A 22,389-nucleotide genomic window follows, 5' to 3' on the forward strand; every position below is an offset into this window, starting at 1 on the left:
TGCCTATTGTATTTTCTGCACTATAAGGCACACCTTCAATGAATGGCATATTTAAAATGGTTTTCATATATAAGGGCACCTCATTTTAAGGCGCATAGAATAGAAGCTACAGTGGTGGCTGGGGTTGTTTTATGTATCCATTAGATAGAGCTGCTCTAAAGGTAATCTCAACCAAACAATCAGATGCCAGTCAAACTTTATTAATAGATTATCAGAAATTAAGAATAATGATGATTTATAAAATTTCTGATATGATCAATAAATATGATTCAAAAACGATGAATAAATGAATATGATTCAAGTGAATATTAAACTTTTAAATCAAATTGCAACCTAAAACTTTAACATATCTTGTTTTGTTATTTTAAAAATGGTTTCTGGATTTATTTTACAAAATTGCGCTTTATTTTACAAAAAACTGCTGTTTTTGCGCCTTGGAGCCTTGGAGCACATACAACATTTCAAAATTTCAAACAGGATGTTACAGAAAATTTAATTATAACTGAAATGCAGAGGTAAAAATTGAAGAATTTAAATGGCGATTATGGTTGATTTCTTTTCGTCCCACAAAAATGAAAATTTACGGTTTATATGCTGTATAAGGCGCACCGGATTATTAGGCGTACTGCCAGCTTTTGAGAAAATTTTAGGTGCGCCTTATAGTGTGGAAAATATGGTATATTTAAGCTGATAATAGAATGCCTATTGACATTTGAGGGGTTCAAATGATGATTAGAACTGCTAAGGTTTCAACCAGTGTCTGCTTTTGTCCGGGTTGATTATTTTTCTTTTTGGAAAAGAAGCAAAAAAAAAAAAAAAATCCATCCAACTCTTCCTCTCTCCAAGATTATTATGCAATCAGGATTACCAGCACAAATACATTTTTAAAAAAGTGTGCTGGCTTCTCTTTTTTTATTTATTTTTTATTGCACAGTGGTAAAATATTGAAACTTCACCCCTACAAGAGCAAGCCATTATAAAAGTCCCCCATCTCCTCTCCCCCACCCAGACTCGTTAACATTATGCAATGCGCTTGTCTGCTCTGACACTTAACTCTGAACACTCACGCTGAAGTAGCCCATCATCACTAATTCAAAAGGCATCGCCAGCACTCAAGCTGTAGAGTAAATGGTAAAAGCATGAATTATTTTACATAGTTATGAAATTACACATGCAACCGCGTGAGTGTGTTTGAGTAATACAAATTAGCCAACAAACTCAGTATTCTCTTTTGTTATTCTGCTTTGGCGCCTCCGAGCCAAGAACATATTAGAATAGTGCACTCGTGGCCAACGGGGTCGAACGGACTGCAACTTGGCAGAACGCCATAAACACAGGAAAGAGGCAAAAAACAAACAGAACAAAACTGCGAGCCAAAAATGCAAACATTAAAAAAAATGCAGCAAAAAAGATGTAATCAGGAAGCCGAAACGTTAGCAAATTTACAACAAACATGCAAAAGTGACATATGCAAACTTAAAACAAAACAAACTAAAAACTTAAGTTCTAAAAAGATGCAACGAGATGAAATATGCTGCAAGTTGACACCACCAGGGGGCGGTACCAACAGTAATAGATCAGTTATTCACACTACCGGAATGGAAAAGTTAACAATAGCAGTTATTAAAAAAAGAGAATGACGATTTTTCTATTTGTTTGTCTTTGCCACCATGTTAAGTTTGTAATTAGCTATTTTACTTATATGCAACATTTTCTTTTGTTTTTTTTGGAGCTGTTTTAAACATGGCATATTTTTTGTGCTTGCTTTTTGTAAGTTTGCGTTGTTTTTGTGATTGCATCTTTTTTGTTTGCAGTATGTTTACCACAGTCGGCCATTGCAAGAAATGCAATATTAAACAAAAAATTATAATTTTTGTCATACACAAAACATTGCAGACTTGTTTGAGGTCATTTAGTATTTTTTAATGATGTTGACCAAAAAAATGACAGGGAAAGTGTACACAGTGTCCATGTAATCACTCAGCAAATGAAAAAAGTGCATTATTTGAAATTCAATCGCTTCCTGTGCAATGATTTGTCTACAGCTGTACATAGTATTTCTCCAACATATTAGATTTTTTTTTATTTACGTTTTACAAAACATGATCTCATACAACCAATATATAATTTAAATATTTCTTTGAACATACTAATAAATACTTGGGTGGAGGTCCGTATGGGTCGTCTTAGAAGGCTTAAATCTTTTTAAAATTCTGTGATTCAAATATTTCTACATTAATAAAATATAGTGTACACAAGGCATTTTTTTCCCTCTCACAGCAGTTCACGTCGTCATGTTATGGCTTTGAAATCAATAATCGAATTACGTTATTTGTTGCACAGTGTTGTCATTAGGTTGATTAGCGCGTCTATGATGGCAGACATGTTGGCCGAGTGTTGCGTCAGCGCCTTTACGCTCGGGTCTTCGGGGGAGCTGACCAAAGACGCCTCGGCGGCTTTGAGTAGACGCACGTAGTTGATGAGCACCTGGTCCACCTTGGCTCCCAGCTGGCGCCGCTCCGCGTGACCCCGCAAGCCTTCCTCCAGGGACATGCAGGCCTGCGTGAGGCAGCAGAGCGTGTGGAAGCTGTGCGTTAGCGTTAGCAGCAACTCCTCCGGGCTTCCGTACTCGGCGGCCATCTGAGCGCAGGCGCCGCTCAGCACTTTGGCCTGCGTGGTGAGCAGCCGCGAGAAGGTCTCCGCGTCGCCGTCTTCCTTTTTCGTACGTTTGGACGCGCGGCCGCATCGTAGCAAGCTAAGCATCTGTAAGGCATCCGTCCGTGCAAGCGCAAAGCCCGTACGGAGGCTGTAGGTTTTTCCCTTCATGGAATTGACTTGAGCCAACCTCTCCTCCAGGCTCATTTCGGCCATGTTGATCTGCTCAGCTTTATTTTCCGCTTCAGTATCGCCTGAGAACGCGAGCCTGGACGGCTCCTTGTCGTCATGCTCGGCGCTCCTCTGTCTCCGGGTGAAGCAGCAGCTGACCGGCCTACGATATCTCAACGGGCCTGCGTCTGATTTTGGCGGACGTCCGCATGCGGAATTTAAAGTGACCGAACCGTGCGACAAGCTTTTGGTGACCGTTTTGGCGTACGGTACGCGCTGGGCTTTCCAAAGGTGTTGTGCCTCTAATTTTCCCGTCAACGTGGCTTTGGTCCTTTCTAACAAGGCCTCAAAGCTCCTGGAGCTCGGCATGATGGTGCTCCAGCTTCTCTTGCGCATGGAAGCCCTGCGGGGCTTCCCGAGGCTGCCTTTGAGAAGGTCACAAGAGGAACCGCTAGAGGGGGAAGGCAGGGCTTGTGGGTCGGACTCTGGGCCGACCCAATCCAGCCCACTGGACTCTGTGCAGCTTGCTAATAACGATGATGACATGACTGTGGTGGCTAAAGATGTCTCTTCTCCAAGCGTCCTCTGATGTGCGCAGGCTACACTAGGGGGAGGAGCAAAACAGACAACCGTTAAGCATCCACTTGACACCAAATAGCAATATTCATTTTGTTTTCTTGAATCTTTAACTGTATGTTGAAGCACTGCAGATAATCGATAACGTTTGTAACGATGGTATTGAAGTCACAATTACCCCCGAAATATTTGATGCACGTGTTTGTGAAAACGTATCACACACATGTATAGATATACATATATATAGAGGGAGGCTTTTGAGGTGCATCATTTGTAACACCGAAACTTCGTTTTTTGGGACGGTCTTGGGATGTAAACCCAAGAGTCCCTAATGGGACTAATGGGTTCATCTTGAAATGTTTGGAATTTATTTGAGATTCTTCAACATTATTTGTATGTTAAATGTTGGAAGTGAGTTATAGTAGCAGCAGGACATGACTTCGTGTTACCTGTGGTTTCTTTTATCTTTGATAATCTGTGACTGCTGTTTCCAAAGCCAGAGTCCGCACTGGTCGTCGCCTGCGTCTTCCTTAGCGGCGCGGCGTCCTTATTTTGCCCCGGAGGAACATAGGCTTTTTCCTCCGCGCAAGTTACGCAGCTCAACCCCTTCAACGAGGACTCGGACAGTACATACGCGTTGTCCGCGACACATAGGGGAGAATCCATCGGCGTGACGCAGCTGCTGCTCCCCGTGCTGCACCCGGCATCGATAGAGGAACATTGTGAACTTTGGAGAGAATGCGCCCCCTCACTCTGCAAAGATGACATGCGCTTGCTCAAGTGGTATTCGTATAGCCTCGTGACGTCTTGCTCCGATGACGTGGTCTTCATTTGCTGCTCAGCGTCCCGTGAAGTATCGGCGCCCTCCTGTCCTTTGGAAGGAGAGCGGAGTTGGGCAGTTAACGGTTGGCTTCTCTCATCGCAGTCCTGCTTCCCTCCCTTCACTGTCAACCTGTCCGTGTGGGAGGCCTGTGACTCATTCACATATTCCGGAGAGAGGGCCTCGTCCATTTTGTTTCCCGGCGATCGGTGCAGCCATTTTTCATGGCGCTCTTTGAGGGGAGTTCGCCCCAGATCAAGCTGATTGACGTAATAGGAATCTCTCACGGTGAAGGTGTTATACTTGCCGACGAGATGCAGAGGTTCTTCTTTGGCTAACTCTTGGGATGTCACCTGAGATCTTTCCGATTGGTCACAGGTGTCTCGTTGGATTCGGTTCTCAAATTCCCCTTGTTTTCCTCTGTGCCTGTTCATAAGTGAGCCGATGTGCATCTTAGTCAAGTGCTCGCTGACTGATTTTGTTTCCATCGTCTCTGGTTCCATCTCTCCACCGTCAGAGTGGAAAAGCTGGGACGAGGCCGCAGCCGGCGATTTCAGCTCCTCGCCCCGATGCTCCTGTACCGTCTCCGATCCACTTTCGCCAAGTCCCTCCTCTTTTCGTCGTTTGTGGCGTGATATCCTTCCGGCCCGGCTACGTGCATCCTCAAGTGGTGATCCGCGTGTCTCTGGGCGGCGGCCAGTTCCGAACTTTCGGTCATTTCGGATGAGTTTGTCTCATTGCCAGAATCGGACGACTCTGGACTAAACGCTCGTGATATTTCTACACCTGTATGCCACAGAAAGACAAAAACGTAATCAGTGCATTCGTTGTAGGTATCTCGGAAATGATCCCATCAAGTAATGAGTGAAAGGGAATGGTGATTGTTGAGCGGGTATGAGAATGAGAATGCATGACTATAGTGTTCTCTCGCTGCAATGTGGTTTTCCTATTGCTGCTTCACTCTATCGTTGATTTTCATGAATGACCACAACTTTTTCTATTGCAGGTTTACCTCACTATTTATCTTGGTAGTTATACTCTTTCATAGTCGGACCAGACAAAAAATGTTATGTATTTCAAAAAAGAAAACAAAAAAGGAAACAAAAGCAAAAAAAAAAAAAAGTCCACAGGTTTTAGTTACTGCGGTTATTTCTGGAAATGTAACCCCTGCGATAAAGGAGCGAACAGTAGAGATTAGAGAGACATAGAGATTCTTTAAATCGATCAAAATGAATCAAAATAGTATGATACTAGTTGGCCACAAAAATGTTTTTGAATGTTTTTTTTTTTGTTGATTCAGGACCATTTTTGAGGTACTGCTGCAAAACGTTATAGTATGTGGAAGACCTTAAGGTAGCTAGCTAAAAATTTGGGAGGTAATTATTCGAATACAATTCAAACAAAACAGTCACAAAGTGAAAATCCTCCCATTTTTTAATATATTTACAAGTCCAGTCGAGAAAATTGTTAAAAAGTATTAGTAAAAGTATGAAGTATATTTTAACGTACTTGTAAGATGAATGCTAATATAACATTTTCTCACACAGCGTTTCGGGTATGCTCATCAACATCACGTTGCATTTTAGGAACAAAAGCTATGCCTTTAGCATACTTCAACATATAAACATTTTGGTAATGAGAATGAATGTGTATGCACAAACGAATGAAGAAACGCACACAAATGGAAATACAGAACAAAATGTGTTTTATTGGAAAAAAATGAAGAGCAACAAATGAAAAGTGAATGGTTGGCGTATTTGTGATGTTAATGAATGAATGTTACAATAGTAAAAGGGGAACCTGTGCTGTTCTCAGACTGTGCTGGTTCCTCAGCCGCAGCAAGGGCCTCGAGCGCCTGCAACGTAGATACAACGGCTTCGTCGAGGGGCTCCCCCTGGTTTTGAGCTCTGCGAGGGGGCACAGAATCTATGAGGGACACCGGGATATCGTTGCGACCCCCCTGGGCCTGAATCCCAATTTCCTGCTGCTCCTCCTCGTCGGAGCTATCCCTGAAGCCAGGAGGAGGGGCAGCTATGGCCAGGTTTAGAGAGTGCAGAAGCACATCGTTATCCTCCTCGTCGTTACCCTCCGGAGGCGGAGGGAGGGAGGTCAAATCGATGATGTCATCGCTGGACCCTGAGAGGGAGAGCAATGCGGGCTTGTCAAGGTCGCTCATCACCATATCTTCTTCACAGCTGATGTCGTCCTCGTCTTCCGCGTCGTCCGTTGTTTCTGCATAGCAGATGTCATGCAGCAGCGGCTCCTCAAACATTTTGGTGGAATACTGATACCCATCGCCATCTTCCAGGGCATCCATCATCTTGTAGTCCTCTTCAAGGCGCCTGTACATGGGGCTGTGATTGTCTATAATCTCGGAAGTGTCATCCATCAGTCTCTGGTAGCCCAGGTTTTGAGGGTTTACCGTGTCTAGGGGAGGATCTCCAAAAATGAAAGACACCTTTGCGCTTCTACACGGTTCTTGGCCTTTGGTTCTTGGAACATTCAGGTACGTTTGGGTGGACGGAACCCTGCAGAACTCCGCCCTTTCCACTATGTGTATTGAATGCTGTGCCTGGTGGAGCTCGGACATGTAGGAGGGTTGGCCTTCACATCTGCCGCGGTCCAGATAGTCACACTCCTGGTCTGAGAATTCCTGGCTGCACCTCTGGTTGGCTCTGTCTTCGTATCCCTTTTGGGGTGTGCTGTATGTACACTCGATGGCCTGGTAGTTCTGCTTGAGCCTGGTTGCGTGGCCTGCAAAGGAATCAAAGGAAAGAGATCTATGGACCGCGCCGACGGACCGAGATGTTCTCTCATCGCCTTTGCGGTCACACTTATTTCCGTACCGTCCGTGTTCTTGGCCACGTTGAAGATGGACCGTCGAGAATCCACCAGTAATCTGTAGTATCCGGCGGTCAGACAGGCCAAATTCATTGCATCAACAGACTCCATTAAGAGAGTGATGGGCTGTAAACGAGGCGCAAGAGTAAAATAACTAAATACTAGCAACGTCAACCCTATCAAAAAGATTCCTACCTTAACATCCAGAACATGAAGCTCCACTCGAACTTTGTTTTCCTCTTCGGCGTACATCTCAATGCGATTGACGTGGCTGAAATCGGCCAGGAGTGCCACCAGGTTGGTTTTGGTGTTAATCACGTGACTGATGCCATATTTGGGCCCAACCAGCAAGGTCACTTCAGTGTGCTTCTCACCTTGCTGCGAAAAGAACCAGCACAAGTCTCACTTCTTCATGTACCGCAGACTGAACAGCAGGTTTGACGTTTTCATGCCGCATGCCCTTCGTTAAAAGTAGACAGGATGGTTTCACTTACAATGAGTGTGGACTTAAACACCCGACCTCCATAGAGCCTCAAGTCGCTGAGATACTTCAGATAATGGACCTTAGCCTGCAAGGCAGTCAGCTGCAAGGGGAAATATTAGATCAAGTCAGAAATGATTCAAAGGAGAATTTCTCAGCAATTTCTTCTGTGTCTTAGAGTAAAATGTTATTCATCAGCTGGAGGGAACTTTTAGGTTTGAGGGAACGTGGAAGACTATGAATGTGAGGCTTTTGCCTTTACCTTTTTACCAGGTGGAACAAGATTCTGGTTGGTTTTGAGGATGTGAGTGAGCGCTTTTTTGATGTTCTTCTCTTTCATGCTGGACAGCACTGCAGGTGGCAGGAACAAGGCCAGCCCCCACTCCTTCCTGTGGATGCACAATTCATAAACATTACAGAAGGTCAATCAATGGTGAGGGGACAACAGCAAGCTCTGTTTTTTTTTTAAGCAACTAAAATATCAAGAGCTGGGTTATTAATTCATCTGCATCGGCTTTTCCGCTGCACACTGCCGATTAGGCTTGAGTAATAGATACGAGAAAGAACACAACTCAAAATTAGATTCGTTTGTGGGCTACAGAAATTAATAATCCACAATACACGCCATCTTATTTTTTTTTTTTCGTAGGTTAGTCATTCAATCAAACTTTTTGAATCAAACAAATAGCCCGAAAAGTTGCTTTACTTTACTTTTGTTTTACATTACTTTTTACTTTACCTTTTTTTCTTACTTTTTTTTAAAAACTTTTTTTTTTACTTTTTACTTACTCAATATACTTGAGGGACACTTTCTGGGACTGCTTGGTATTGATGGTCAGGATGTACATTTGTAGGGCGGCCAGACGTAGGGCCGTGTCATATTTCAGCTCTGACCCGAATCGCTCCAGTACCACATCATTACAACTCTTGAGACGTAACAGAGAGAGAGGACAAGAGGTTACGTGACCTACTGACGGAATGATTGCGCAAGCACAACTATACAATAAACATACATCAAATTACACTACTATACAGTATCCATAATATTGATCTATTGTTTACTCACCTGCACGTAGAGGTACTCAAAAGCTATCGCGTCTCTCCTAAGCAGCTCTAAAGGGTCCTTCGGAACAAAGGTGATGCGAAAAAAACACTTCATCTTGTGTGACCCTGGCCTCTTCGTCACCTACAAGATAAGTTCAGCACAAGCAGTCTCACATTTACTCGAAAGTCGTACATTTTTATGTGCGTATTTATATGAGCACGTACAGTATAGCATTCGCCATTCACTCATGTATTTTTGACCTTCTACAGGATTGATTGGTATTATTACAAGATAACACTTGAGGTGGCGTGATCTTTGGTTTTCTTGTGGATTACAATGCAAGGATTCTGCAAATATTTTGTCATTTGTTCGGATTACGGCGGAACCTTTAAATATACCTGTTGTACAATTTGGAATTTGATTTTAAAAAACATATCTGGGAGAAATATAGTTAGGAAATTGCATTCAGGGGTTTGGCGAATTTGCACTCTCTCCTCCTCTCACCTGAGTTAGCATTTCTTGCTCATGCAGAAGCATCAATTTGCTGGCCGATCCTTCCGCCCTCTGCTCCAGAATCAGAGAGAAGTGTTCAATGCTCTTAATGGACAGCTTCTCTTGCAGTGTCAAGATCACATCCTATAGCAAACAATCATGCAAATAGTCTCATTTTAGCCACGGTGAGCATTTTCAAAGCGATATTACGTGGGTTGCGATCATACAACTGCATTACATAGCGCTACATCCCACCTTTATAGACGTGTTGCTGTCAAATTTAAACGATTTAGTCTGGCCATTCTCCAGGTAGACCTTGAGAACATTTGGCATAAAAAGAAGCGAGTTGTCCTTCACAGTTTCCTGAGAGGAATGACAACAAAAAGACAGACTCATCAGAAGAAAGCGCAGAACAGAAGAATGTTTTTTTTTTTTATATACTGTGTTGTGGAGACATAGGTCAGAAAATGTTTACTTCTTTCAGGGGGTATGTAAGATTTTACCGGGTTTGAATTTGATGCTTCTTATTACTATTTCAGAAACAGTATGTTTGTTCTTTTCAAATCAAGAGCAAAGTAATTGAATCATGAAGCAACTTAGTGCTAAATTGTTTCATAGTCACTCCCTTGCAAAACCTTGTATGCCTTTATTCAGTTAAATTTTGCAGGGATGTACACTTTCATTAGTGACACGATTTTTCAGCAGATGAGCCAGAATTAAAACAGCTGCTGTTATTCGAGCTATCATCTGGAGTTGCGGGCATGAATGACAATTTTAGGGGGAACTGGGCTGAAATAATAATACGGACGTACGTCACTGAATAAAGGTTTTAGTGGACTTCTTTTGTTTTTTTAATGTCAGCCCACTATCTCTTGTTTGTGTGTTTCTCGTAACACTTTCAGCCTCTGCATTACATGAAATTATAGTAGAGCGATGTATCCGCCTTTCCAAAATGGGCTCCCTCAGTTTGCACATTGTGGTCGCTCTCTCTTTGCGACACATTTCACAAAGCAGTCAAGTGCTTTGCAGAGAGCATGTGCCTCCATCCGTCAGTCACGCCTACACACTTTTCTATTCCGGTGTAATGAAAAGAAATTTCAGCTTATCTGCTCTGTGTCAGCTTTGAGAAACACACACCAAAAAAAACAAAAAACGTTGCATGCGCGACTTACAGGGACCTGGCCGTTGATAATGACTTCTTCTGCAAAGCGGACTTTAACTGGATTTGTCTTTAGTTTGGCCTTTTTGGCTGCACTGATGAATGCCGACTTGGGTGACTTTGGGACAGAAAAAAGAAAAAATGTTAAAGGACTTTTGGGTCTTTCTCAAATGAGTCAGACCCCCCCCATCTTCACACACATTCAGAACGTATTCTCCTTTGAAACATAATAACCCCGCTCGCCATCAAGTGTGTCATTGAGACGGCAAAGAAACGTCTGGTAAATGGAAGTAATTACAGCCTGGAATAGAAGGGCTCCTTGGTCCTTTCGAGTCTTATGAAACTCCATAAATCCTTTCCCTTTTTTGGCAATTCATATCGTTCCGCAAATTTAATTGCCCATTGAAACCGAAAAATTGTTTCGCCCCGATCAAGCGCTATTGATTAACGCCTGATTATTGGAGAGAATGATTCCAATCTGATGCATCAACAGACCATTTGAGCTCATTTTGATGGAAAATCAACTAAAGTACAACAAACTGACATTTGGCTGCGTTCAGATGACCATCTGGTGCTCGGAGGCTGAGAAATGTTGACTTGTCATTGAGTTAATCCGAAGTCTTACAAGGATATGATGCCGCGGCGGGAAAAGACTGACAACAGATCCATTGGCAGTACATTTGGCTCAGGGTTATGCGTGACATATTTTTTTTATTAGTACCAAATAAATGAGCAGTCTGACTGGAAGACACTTACCGGGTATGGCTGAACAACTGTCAACAAAATGGACTCCTTGCAGCTCCTGTGAAATTGAAGATAACACATCCTTATGATTTGAGCCAGAAGGACAGATCATCTTAGAAAATATTGTCTTTTTTTTTTTAATTATTTGGACACTAGTTGGACTCTTGGCAGCTCCGTGTTTCTCACCAAAAATAACAAAAGCTGCAAAGGAGCAGCGGAATTGGACTCTTTTTCCAAAATGAATTTCATTAATGTCTCGCGTCGTACATGCGGAAATTTGCTTTTCTTTGACAGTCTTTCTGCTTCCAAAGCTGGTATTCTTTAGAAGAGTTTTTATTTTCAATCATCATTATTTGAGTGACCCCATGTCATCAGTCAACGATATTGGAGTCCAATGGGATTTCTTCCTGAATTCTAGTCGAAAAAAAAAAATCCAGTCATACAAATACAGTACCTGTAGAGGGCTCTGTTTAGCTTCAATTAGCGATTAGCTAGCAGTGCCCGAGTGCTCGCTATAGGCTGGTGTGAACGACATGAATGACTCGGCACACTATGAACTAGCAGTCTGACACAACATGATTTTTTTTACGATTTGTTTACTGGTATGTTTGATCCCATGTCATAAAATCTGCAACAATATTAATCATTGCTTGCTAAAATATACTCAAATATTTGAAATGCCTTATTTTGGCTCAACACGATGATTTCGTAGTGGAGGAAAAAAAAATGTGTTTACTTTTGGGAGAGTGAAATTCTGAGGAGTTGGACAATTTTAGATTTCTACATGTTTAATCGATTGACAAAAAATAATTCCAGGTGAGCTCTTTCAGTGCCAAGCATTATCTCAAAAGACAACCCCTGGAGTGCTAGCCTGATTTTGACACATCTTTCAAGGCCGACAGAATATCGTATCGTATGACTATGTAGACATCGGTGGTACGATATGAAACATCATATCCGATTCTTTACCTGGAAACAGAAAGTAAGTTTCGACCTTGTTCCGTTCTTTGGTAATCATTGTTTGAAAATAGATCATTTGAGTGACACTAAGCTATTTTGAACGCCCATGGCAGGAAATAAGGTAAAGATAATTGCAAATGGCGGAAAAAACCCCCAACATATCTAATTTGGTAAAAATAGGCTTTTTACAACTGTTTTCAGGAAAGTTGTCCACCGTGTTAGTCATCCACGGTGCATCAGAAGTAATTTTGAACGTTTTGATGGTTTGCATGAAAATGCATGAGAAGTGTCACCTGGGCACAGATGAAGAAAAGTGTCTTTTTGTGTTGTCCTACCTGACAAGGTCAATAACCCTCTCCCTGGGTGCGGAACTGACTGGCTCATCATTGATCATGATGATCTCGTCCCCCGGGATCAGTTTGCCTTCTGATGGACCCCCTGTTCACACACACACACCCCAGATATTTTTATGATTACAAATCGGGCATTGTTTCTTGAGCCTTTTCATTTCTGGTCTGGAGCGCTTGCTCATCGAGTCATCATTTGAAAAATTAATCATCTAGCTAAACCTGCTACGGATATAGTATATTTCCTACTTCGATTGTGTATTTGCCGGCCCTCCTCCGGCAGATGTCATTATACCTGGCGTGACTGAGCGGACCACCACGGGTTTCTCGCTTCCTGCCACAAAGCCAAAGCCCAGAACCGGGTCTCGTCTCATCTCCACCTTCCGGGGTGCTGGTGGCACAAACTTGTCTCCATCCAAGCGAACCTCTTCAAGGGAGCTGCTCTGGCTGAATTGGCTGTGAAAATACAGCAAGGGTTCTTAGTATTATGTTGAACTAGATGAATGCAATTCCTGAAGAAATTGCGCGTGAAGGCGATCGGGCTGAATTATAAGTCGCCGTATGAATGGGAATAAGATTGGATGATGTGGAATGAGGTTGAGTGTTTGAATTGCTTGAATCAGTGAAAAAAATATTAAATATTACAGGTCAAAAACCGAAAAAAGTTAAAAAGTTTGTTAAAAAATTTCATGGGTAGTTCAATGGTGAAAATGATGAATTTTGGCCAAGAAGGAATTGTTGGTGAATATAATGGGAACAGTTTAAAATTGGAATGGCTTGAATTGGTAGAAACATGTAGAAATTACAGGTGAAAAGTTGAAAAATGTTAAAAATTAAGAATATTTTCTGAGGACTGAATTGGTGAAAATGGTGAATTTTCACCAAGAGGGATTTTTTTGGGCATTGCTAAATATAATTTGATCGGATGAATTTTGGAATGGCTTGAAGAGGTAAAAGAAAATGTAGAAATTAAAGGCGAAAAACAGAAAAATCTTTTATGGGTACATAAATGGTGCCATCATCGATTTTTCTATGACAAGCTGAGCCATCATATTTGAACGCAAAGCATTTTGAACAATTTTCCATTCTTAACTATTCACTGACAGCTATTTTTGGGCCCTTCAATACCCAAATATAAAAAAAAACCCTGTAAAAAGCTTCCTGGAATTGAAGGTCTGGATTATGTAAAGACGTATAAATATGTCTTTGGGATTGAATGTTTTAACCTTCTTGAGGGGTTTGTTCAGCACAGAATCGCAAGCACGATCCCGCTGGCCATGTGGGTTAATGAAAGCCTTGGTCCATGGCAGACAGTGTGTAATTCACATTTATTCCTGACACACGTGCTATTCGACAATAATTACTAACAATTAACCGCTCACGAAACAAAGACGGCAAAATCTGTCACTTGCCAAAAACAAGAATGGAGGAGAAAAGCGCGGAAGACTGCTCAATAGCATAGTGACTGACAATATCTCCATTTTTTTTCCACATTACTTACACATAGAATAAAAAAAAAGAGTGAGCGCATCATCGAGAGATAGCCTCACCGTGGTCTTCTCTAAATCAGTGGTTTAATATAATAAATAAATAAATAAATAAATAATATATAAATATAATATATATATATATATATATATATATATATATATATATATATATATATATATATATATAGTGGTAATATAATACCAAAACGAATGAGAAACAGTACAGTAAAAGAAACATAGAAAAAATAATAAATGAAAAATGTATATTTATTTAAAAAAAACAGTACATGTAAAAATAAATTAAAAAAAAAACAATAAACTAAACACACCAATTATAAAATGTCAAAAATCAAATTTGAACCAAGTATACTTGGCAGAGGTGGACAGTTGCATGACACGGCAAAAATACAACAAAATACAAAGCCCAGAAACACAAGGTCAGAGCCAGACCAATCAGCTCATATAGGAAGTACGATGAAGGTCCAAGCTGAAATGATTCATAGCGCCTGCCCGACTAGCAAAAATGTATATAAGCCATGTCTCAACTTGTATCAACTCTTTCTACTGCCAGCCCAGTGAAAATGAATCTTGATGGGCTTTGATGACATGTTCTGTCCTGTAATTTTTAAACACTGTTCAACATCTTAAAAAAAAAAAAAAAAAAAAAAAACTTGACACATTTTGGTGCCTATTAACATTTATTATTCTTTTCTTTTCCCAAAGTAAGAAAGTCAACAGATGGTCAAAACCATATGGACCTGTACCAGTTATTCCCCTGCGCCAGGCACCTGCTTAACATGGCTTCCTTCCCATTGTGCAGACAGCCATGTATGTGATGGCCCCTAATTATTCGAATTAGCAGCTAGCATAGCTCCACAATGATTTTTTTTTTCCTTTTTAGTAGGACACCTAAAGACAGATGTACGGACAACATTTGCAGTTTTTATGCATTTTAATTTCCCTAAAATTAGACAATTGACAGCATTGACAACATTTGTTCCTCTGGAACAATTTCAATTTTGGAAAAGACAGAGCAAGTGTTGGTCTTTATTGTCTGCTCACACCTGCTTCTTAATTTTTTTTTTTTCCACCCGCAATAACAGTGACTCATGCTCCTTCGCATTTGGTTAAAATCTCATTCCTTGTCCATTATTTGTCAACATTTAAGAACAAAATCCTTTAGCCGGAAATGTCATTGTATTCAGAGTAGGGTAGTGTAAAGAAACCGCCACTGGACTCCACTACCGAAACAGACTTCTATTGACTCTTTAGGTCAGGGGTCTCACGCGGGACCACATGGATGAAAAACTATTCTCAAGTGAGCCGGACTGGTCAAACCACATCACTTAAAAACAATTAGTGTCACGTATTGGCAGATTTTTTTTCCCTAATATGGTCCCTCAAATGTAAATATATTGTTATTAAGAAATTTTATATATATATATATATATATATATATATATATATATATATATATATATATATATATATATATATATATATATATATATAAAAAATATTTTTATTTTTACACTCTATATTTTTAAAAAATATTTTTTTAATACATCTACACCATCTATTCAGTTCTATATCATAATTGTTCCATAAACTTACAACTTAAACATATGCACGCATTTGCTTTACCGGTGGATTGTGACGTTGCGGCTAGCAAAGAAAAAAAAATCCTGCAGCTAAGCCACACTGAACTATAACAAGCAGGGTTGTTGTCCAAAAATTACAGTATTTTTCTCCCGAAAATTGTATGAAATGAAAATATTTTTCCCATTTGTTCATATAATATTTGCATATAGAACACATAAACTGAACAATAAATAAATAAATACAATGAATCATCACAAAAAAAAAAAATCACAAAAATCACCTTGCCACTGCACCATCTGGTGCCATGGATGTGTCATTACACTTTACACGCCAAATACAAAGCCTGTTCACCAGGGTCACGTCCCACTATTTCTAAAGGACTGCTTTAAATAAATGTTTGTTGGCATTATTACTTCGATTAATATCAGAATCGTTCAAAAAAACTGGTAAAAATCAAGATATTATCTTTTTTTCCATTTCGCCCAGCCTTTCACCAGAGGTTGCTGAAGAAGCTTGCCAAGCATTTGCAAGCAGTGACCGGGTCCAATTTCTGATAACATGATCAGGACATACCTCATATTTAAGAAGTATGTGGTCAATAAATACACTCATTTTATTGTCAATCCTTTTGGCAGCATACGGTGTAGAAAACACTCTGCAAGCGCACCCCATTTACCATTTTCACAAACACGGTATTGATTCTTTATGCAATTACTTATCAAGACGTGACATCCTTGCAAACATTGTGTTCTGCAGGACCTAATCAAGAGCATCTCCCAAAAAGTCAGTGTCAAATCATTTTCCTGAGCTTTCTCAACACGCTTTCAAAATCCATCCCTGGGCTGCACATCCTTTTCATACAGTTAATATTAAATGGCCACTGCTTTATTTATGCGCCTCTGTCACGCAGGCACGTCGCTTGAAGGAATTCTACCGACTCGCATTGTGCCCGTCGGCCTCCGCGCGCTCGGATGGCCAGTGACAGACATACAAGCGGACGTTTGATTATTTATGAGTCTCCCGCAAATTTTGACGACCCAGGTCGGACGCCAGAAGAGCCTCGGCGAATCTGCCTCATGCAGATGCCCGGGCTGACTGCAGCCAGCGCTTTCGCTTCTTATATAACGCCTCTCCAACATCACGCACGCCGGGCTACAACCCGCGTGTGACGAGGCTTCACCTCCTCGTTGCTGCATCACGGAAAATACGCGAGACGGAGAGGCGGATCGGAGACAAATTCATGCAGTTTGATGACTTTGTAAAGACTGTATGTCATCGCGAGTCTAGTCATGAGTCTAGTCCACAAATCATGAGCGACATTATAACAAATTCTCTTTTTATCTCGGAACACGTAAAGTTATATTCCCTCAAGTGATATACACAACACAGCATGTGACTTAGCATCTTTTTACCTTTACGTGACAGTTAATTAAGCCGGAATCCTCTGACGAATGAGCCAAGCAGCAGCGCAAAAGCAAATTCCCGCACAGGTGAATTTGGTATTTAAAAAAAAAAAAAAAAGTCCTCTTCTGCATACGGGAGACTGCGAGCAGAGTGTGGTGGGTGTGTGAGAGGGAGAGTGTGGCGCTCAGGGCATCGAGAAAAAGAAAGAAAGACAGAGAGAGAGCGCACAGCGGGCTAAGGAAAAGCGAATCAGTATTCCGAATGCACAGATGGAGATGGCGTGGAGGCAGTGACGCTGGCGGAATAATCATAGCTTTGCCAAGTGGTCTGAAACATCTGGGGCTCGGAGCTCCTTTAAAACACTCACTTGATGTAGCAGTCACGCCCCTCTCTATTGGTGCCCATGTCCCAGCCATTGGGGGGTCCCTGCGAGGTACTCCACGTCCCTGAAGGGGGCGGCCAGCCTGATGACTTGGTCCTGTGGCTGCACATGAGAGAAGGGGAGAGGGACCAAGTAGTAAATTAGTCTTGGCCTACAGGCAGAATTTTAAGTCCGTTCGCGGTGTTTTGAATGGTTTTCCTTTGAGACTTTCCAACATGGCGTTTCTTATCTATCCACCCGTACATTTTTTTTTATACATCTTATTCTGTTCAGTGCAATCTGGATTCTATCCCAGGTGACTTTTGTTTAAGCCACACAAGCATCAAAAGCTAGATCTTGACTTGGAAACTGGACTTGAAAACTAGACTCGGAAACTAGACGTCACCATTATCTCTTTCAGTGCCATGGACAAGAAATCTTGTCTTTTAAAATAGTAATAACAAGAAAAGATAGTAAAATTCTGGTCATATATATATATATATATTGTTTATGGAGGGGAACTGACGCCCTTGACTAATGCTTACCTAATATAAGCCAATCGAGCACTGTAGTGATAACTCTGACCATTGGATGGCAGTGTTTCCAAACATACAACATAACTATTACCTACATGCAGTTCTAGGTAAGGAATGGAAATCCATCTTTCATATGATACCACTCATATTTACATAAACATAGCACACAATATTAACACATTAGCTTTGAAAGATGAGTGAAAATGATAAATATATTCTAGAAATGTTCTTTTCTGATAACAATTGACACTAAAAGAGTGTGCAAACCCAGAAAACAGGTGAACAGTGATTACCTGTGTAACATATCGATAACAAATGGATACATTTGTTTTTAAATGTAATAATTGTATACAAACCCAATTCAGTCATCAAAATAATCACAGATCAAATATTAACGTTTTACTGCTAAAAATGGCTAATATGTTTAGCATCCCTTCAAGTGTTAAAGGCATTCCTGAATAATGAAAAAACAGGGTGTTACTGTACATGAACAACAAGAACAGAGGGGAAAAGAATCCTAAACAATTGGGCGAGTACTGATACCGGGTATCTGTAGCAGTGTTGATACCATACTTATTTCAAGATATCAGTACTCACCATGTCCATTAATGGTTATGAACTAGAACTTCCTTGCATTTTAAAGGAAACTTGCTGTACCGGGACATGTAGGTCTGTATTTTTTTTTTTTAGAGGTACAAGTACTATTGGTATCAGTACTTGGTATCAGTGACTACTCAAGGATTTAGTTTTTGTACAGAGAAAAGCTTGAAAATAAGGAATAGTGAGCATCCATAATTTAGATCTTGGTAAAATGATTACGTAGTTGGTGGGATCTAGTTTGTATTCCGCCTCGAGAGGTTTGTGATGCGTAAGCGCAGCAGCGCGTCACGCACGCTGCTTAGTCAGTCGCTCAGTCAGTCTGACTCTATGTAATGGCATTATACCGGAGCGTGACGCCCGTCGTGTTTGGAGCTTGTTCAGCTCCGCGAAACAGACAAAATGCGCTTTTATGGCAAAACAATAAGGAGTTGCTCCAACACGACAAACCTTTTCAAAAACGTCACGACGTAGCGTTTCAGGCATTTATGATGAGGCGGACAAAAGAGGAGAGCAGAGCTGTCAGGTGCTGTCTTTAGGGCAAGAGAGACATATCTGGCATTGTCCAAAAACTGGACATCAAGGCAAAAATGTTCCAGCTACACTAGTTAAAAAAAAACAAACATTCTGATTAACTCATTCTGTACCTGGTCATTTTTAGACCCTCTTAACGCCTTCACTTGAATGGGAGCTTGGGATATGCTGCCTGGATCTTACAAAACACAAACAAACGTCTTTGGGTTTGAATGAGTGCATATTGTGTTGGTGTAATACGAATGAAGCAGCAGAATCCACACGTTTTTCTCAGGCGGCGACCATTTTGCTGTCAACTGAAAATAACATCATATTTGCTTAGGGCACAGGTAAAGGCCAATCACAGCTCAGCTTTTGAATGACACATGACCAAAGTCAGAAATATAGACTGCATTTTTCAGATTGTCAGCCGCACCAACAAAAATGAACAGAAAATCGATTTTTGTTATGTGTAAGCCACACCAGACTATATGCCATACTTTGTGACACAGGCTCTCTACTTAGAAAGATGGTACATGGAAGTTCTTTTTAATTTTTTGTTTTAAAACAGACTTATTTTTTCAAAGAGACGGAACATGCCTGCACATTTAGAAATAAGAGCACCAAGATTTTCAACATACACACTCGGATTGTTAGAATACTGCACCAATGCAACAGTAACATGCCTGTTGTGTTTACTAGTTGATAGTGCCGCCTGGTGGCGAATAAACTAGTAGTTCAAACTCAAAATCAATATTTTGATAATATCTTCTTCCGTCTCCCTTTGTTTACTAGAAGATTGCCTCTGGAGGCAAGTAAAAAAATGCCGCTAAGCCTCACTTGACTATAGACCGCAGGGTTCAAAGCGTGACAAAAAAGTAGCTTATAGTTCGACATTTACGGTATATTCAATGGAAATAGGCCGCATATTGTAGTGTGATTTGCTACACTTCAACTGGGAGACGATTGCATGTCGCCTGAAGCTTGAGTTGAAATGAGCGCAAAGGGGGGTTGATTCTATTTTTATATTTCCAGTCAGTTCGCAACATGGAAATGCAAAACATATATTGTGCATAGAGATATCTGAATTGAATGGAAATAAATGAGTTATGGCCTTTAGCAAATGATAAAAGGCTGAAGTGATAAGAGATTCCAGCGTGATTGGACGCCTGGGTGACATTGAGTACTATAATACAAATCAAATTAATTACATAAGCTTGCCTCACTTGTGTTCCTTTGACAGGCATGAAATTGGCTTTTATTTCTCGAATGTCAGCACATTGTTGCTAAAAGAAGCCCAGACAAATTTTCCGCGAAGAACTTTTAATCAGATGCACTCAAAAGCAAATGCCTAACTCAGATGGATTTAGGAAAGTTTATCAAACAATAAAAGCAGCTTTTATCCACAAAACTATCCGAGTCTCTGAAGGACAGTTGCGATTCTTGACCAGCAGTCCACAGAGGGGGACATTTTATGTCATCTGAGCCCACACTATTCTTGATGACCAGTTACAAATAATAATAATAATAATAATACAATTACAGTGGACCCCCGGGTTACAGCATCCCTGGCTTACGTTTTTTCGTCCCCTCTTTAAGGCATTTATCCCGCTTTACGATTAAAATCAACAACTGTCATGACCTGTGGGGTTGGTTGTGTTTTGCCTCCCTCTTGAAGCGTTTTTAGGTAATTGCTCTTATGTTTTGTTGCATTCTGTTGCGGTCAAACTGCCTCCGCTGCAACGCGTCACTACAATGCTGGTCTGCTATTGGTCGACGCACGGGGTCACAAAGATGGCTGCCTAAAGACTTGATCTGGTGTGAGAGTGCTTTCAATATTGTATTTATTATGCATTTTAGTGCTTAATTCCAACTTGAATTGGTTATCCACAAGTCCCAAGATTGCTAGTGATGTTAAAGAGAGAAGTAAGAAAACAATTTATATGGAAACGAAGCTGGAGATAATCAAGAAATACGAAGCTAGCCTAGCCTAGCCTAGGCTACCCTTACTAGGGAACATGGCCATAACAAGCGGCACTCAAAGGTAAATAAATCCTTTATATATTTTTTATTTATGATGTTATTTAATTGTATGCATGTATATTATATATAAGTACTACTTACTATACTATTTTGATTCCAATTTTTAACATGCACATACATATTTATGTTTTTACCTGGGGTTTAACATGCATTAGCTAATTAATACAGGTTTAGATTGCCCGCCCGCCATATGGCGAATTTACCTTACGATCCCAACCGTAGCGCGGATTAATTTTATAAGCCGGTGGCCCACTGTAATAATAATAATAATCATAAAAAGCACTTATAACACATGTAACAGTGTCTACCAAGTGTCTGTATTACTTTTTAAGCAAAATATTTTTTTAGCATACGCCGCAGACCGCAAAAATGTGGATGGTGGGTCGCGAATGGCCCCTTTGCCGTAGTTTGGCCACCTCTGCCTTAAATCTTAGTGGCTGTGCGCTGGTTTTGCTATTAAAGCAGTGGCAGTAAGTTATGTCACTTCAAAGGCTCGTCTTCCGTGTAACAGGCCTCTTCGCATCTATTATTCAAGGCCTCCCTGTCTCTCCCTCTAAATGCTTCCCTAGTTATTGTAGCAGCCATAATAAGATGTGTGCAATGCTCCTGCGTCCGCATGGGCGGTTATGTTAATGCGCCCTGTGTCCGCTAGCATGCCCCGCGCGCATGTGTGCACGTGCCGCCGTCATAATATTACGCCCCCTCATCAAGCGCCACAGCGGCGTTTAACCACAAAATACATGAAAGCGCCTTTTTTTTTGTTCTTTTTGCCTGGGCGCACGCTAGTCTTCGAGTTCATGTGAGGCAACGCGTTTGCGTTCCCGAAGCAACAGTGTGCTCGCGGTGTGTTTCCAGATGCATGGATTTATTTGACACACAGCACATTTGCTGGAAGAAGGCCTCGGCGGTGTATATTTAGAACACATTTCCCGCAGCCTAAATGTGTGTGCGCACGAGAGCAAGCTGTTGGGAGTACCAAAAGTGAGGTGCATTTTTTCCTCTAAAACGCCGAAACTCTATGAAAAACTCGTTTAATGGTTGAAGGAAGAGCAATTAGCCCGTCTGCCCCCTCCCTGTGTGGAGTTTGCATGTTCTCCCCGTGCCCACTTGGGTTTTCTTAGGGTGCTCCACTTTCCTCCCACAATCCCAAAAACATCCATGGAAGGTGTCTCGGACACTCCAAATTGTCATTAGGTGTGATTGGGCCACCTACTGTCCAAAGACAGATGGGATAGGCAGCAGCAGGCCAGCGACCCTTGTGAGGACAAAGGTTTAGGAAAATGGATGGATGGATAATTGATTTAAAGCAGTGCTTCTCGATTGTAATTTGCCAAGACCGCCCTAGGAAAGGGCGCTGGCCCTTTTTGCCAGCCTAGTCCTAGCATAGGACTTGCCGATAGCAGGCGTCCCCTGTAAGTTCATGTTTTATATATCATGAGTTAGGGCTGCACAATTAATCACATTTTAATCACGATCACGATATTGGCTGCCTCTATTAATTAAGCTGATCCTAGGCGATATTAACATTTTAAAAGCCTGCTACCTACCTACA

At 41.2% G+C, this 22,389-nt stretch overlaps 1 protein-coding gene across 1 annotated transcript in view; it reads right to left on the minus strand.

Annotated features, from left to right (window-relative positions):
- Positions 1–1,904: 1,904 nt before the first annotated feature.
- frmpd4 (FERM and PDZ domain containing 4) overlaps positions 1,905–22,389 on the minus strand; it is a 39,472-nt gene continuing 18,987 nt past the window's right edge. The window contains 17 exon segments of the mRNA XM_088415716.1: positions 1,905–3,425; positions 3,852–4,835; positions 4,838–5,008; positions 6,023–6,976; positions 7,069–7,189; positions 7,259–7,441; positions 7,558–7,647; positions 7,807–7,933; positions 8,334–8,470; positions 8,611–8,730; positions 9,094–9,225; positions 9,337–9,444; positions 10,254–10,358; positions 10,997–11,042; positions 12,280–12,382; positions 12,587–12,747; positions 17,155–17,271. Of these exon segments, the coding sequence (XP_088271842.1) occupies positions 2,329–3,425; positions 3,852–4,835; positions 4,838–5,008; positions 6,023–6,976; positions 7,069–7,189; positions 7,259–7,441; positions 7,558–7,647; positions 7,807–7,933; positions 8,334–8,470; positions 8,611–8,730; positions 9,094–9,225; positions 9,337–9,444; positions 10,254–10,358; positions 10,997–11,042; positions 12,280–12,382; positions 12,587–12,747; positions 17,155–17,271 (4,756 nt within the window). The 3' untranslated portion in view covers positions 1,905–2,328.

The sequence above is a fragment of the Hippichthys cyanospilos genome, chromosome 5 (genome assembly GCF_059441005.1).
Source record: "Hippichthys cyanospilos isolate Australia breed blue-spotted pipefish chromosome 5, RoL_Hcya_1.0, whole genome shotgun sequence".
Taxonomy (NCBI): domain Eukaryota; kingdom Metazoa; phylum Chordata; class Actinopteri; order Syngnathiformes; family Syngnathidae; genus Hippichthys; species Hippichthys cyanospilos.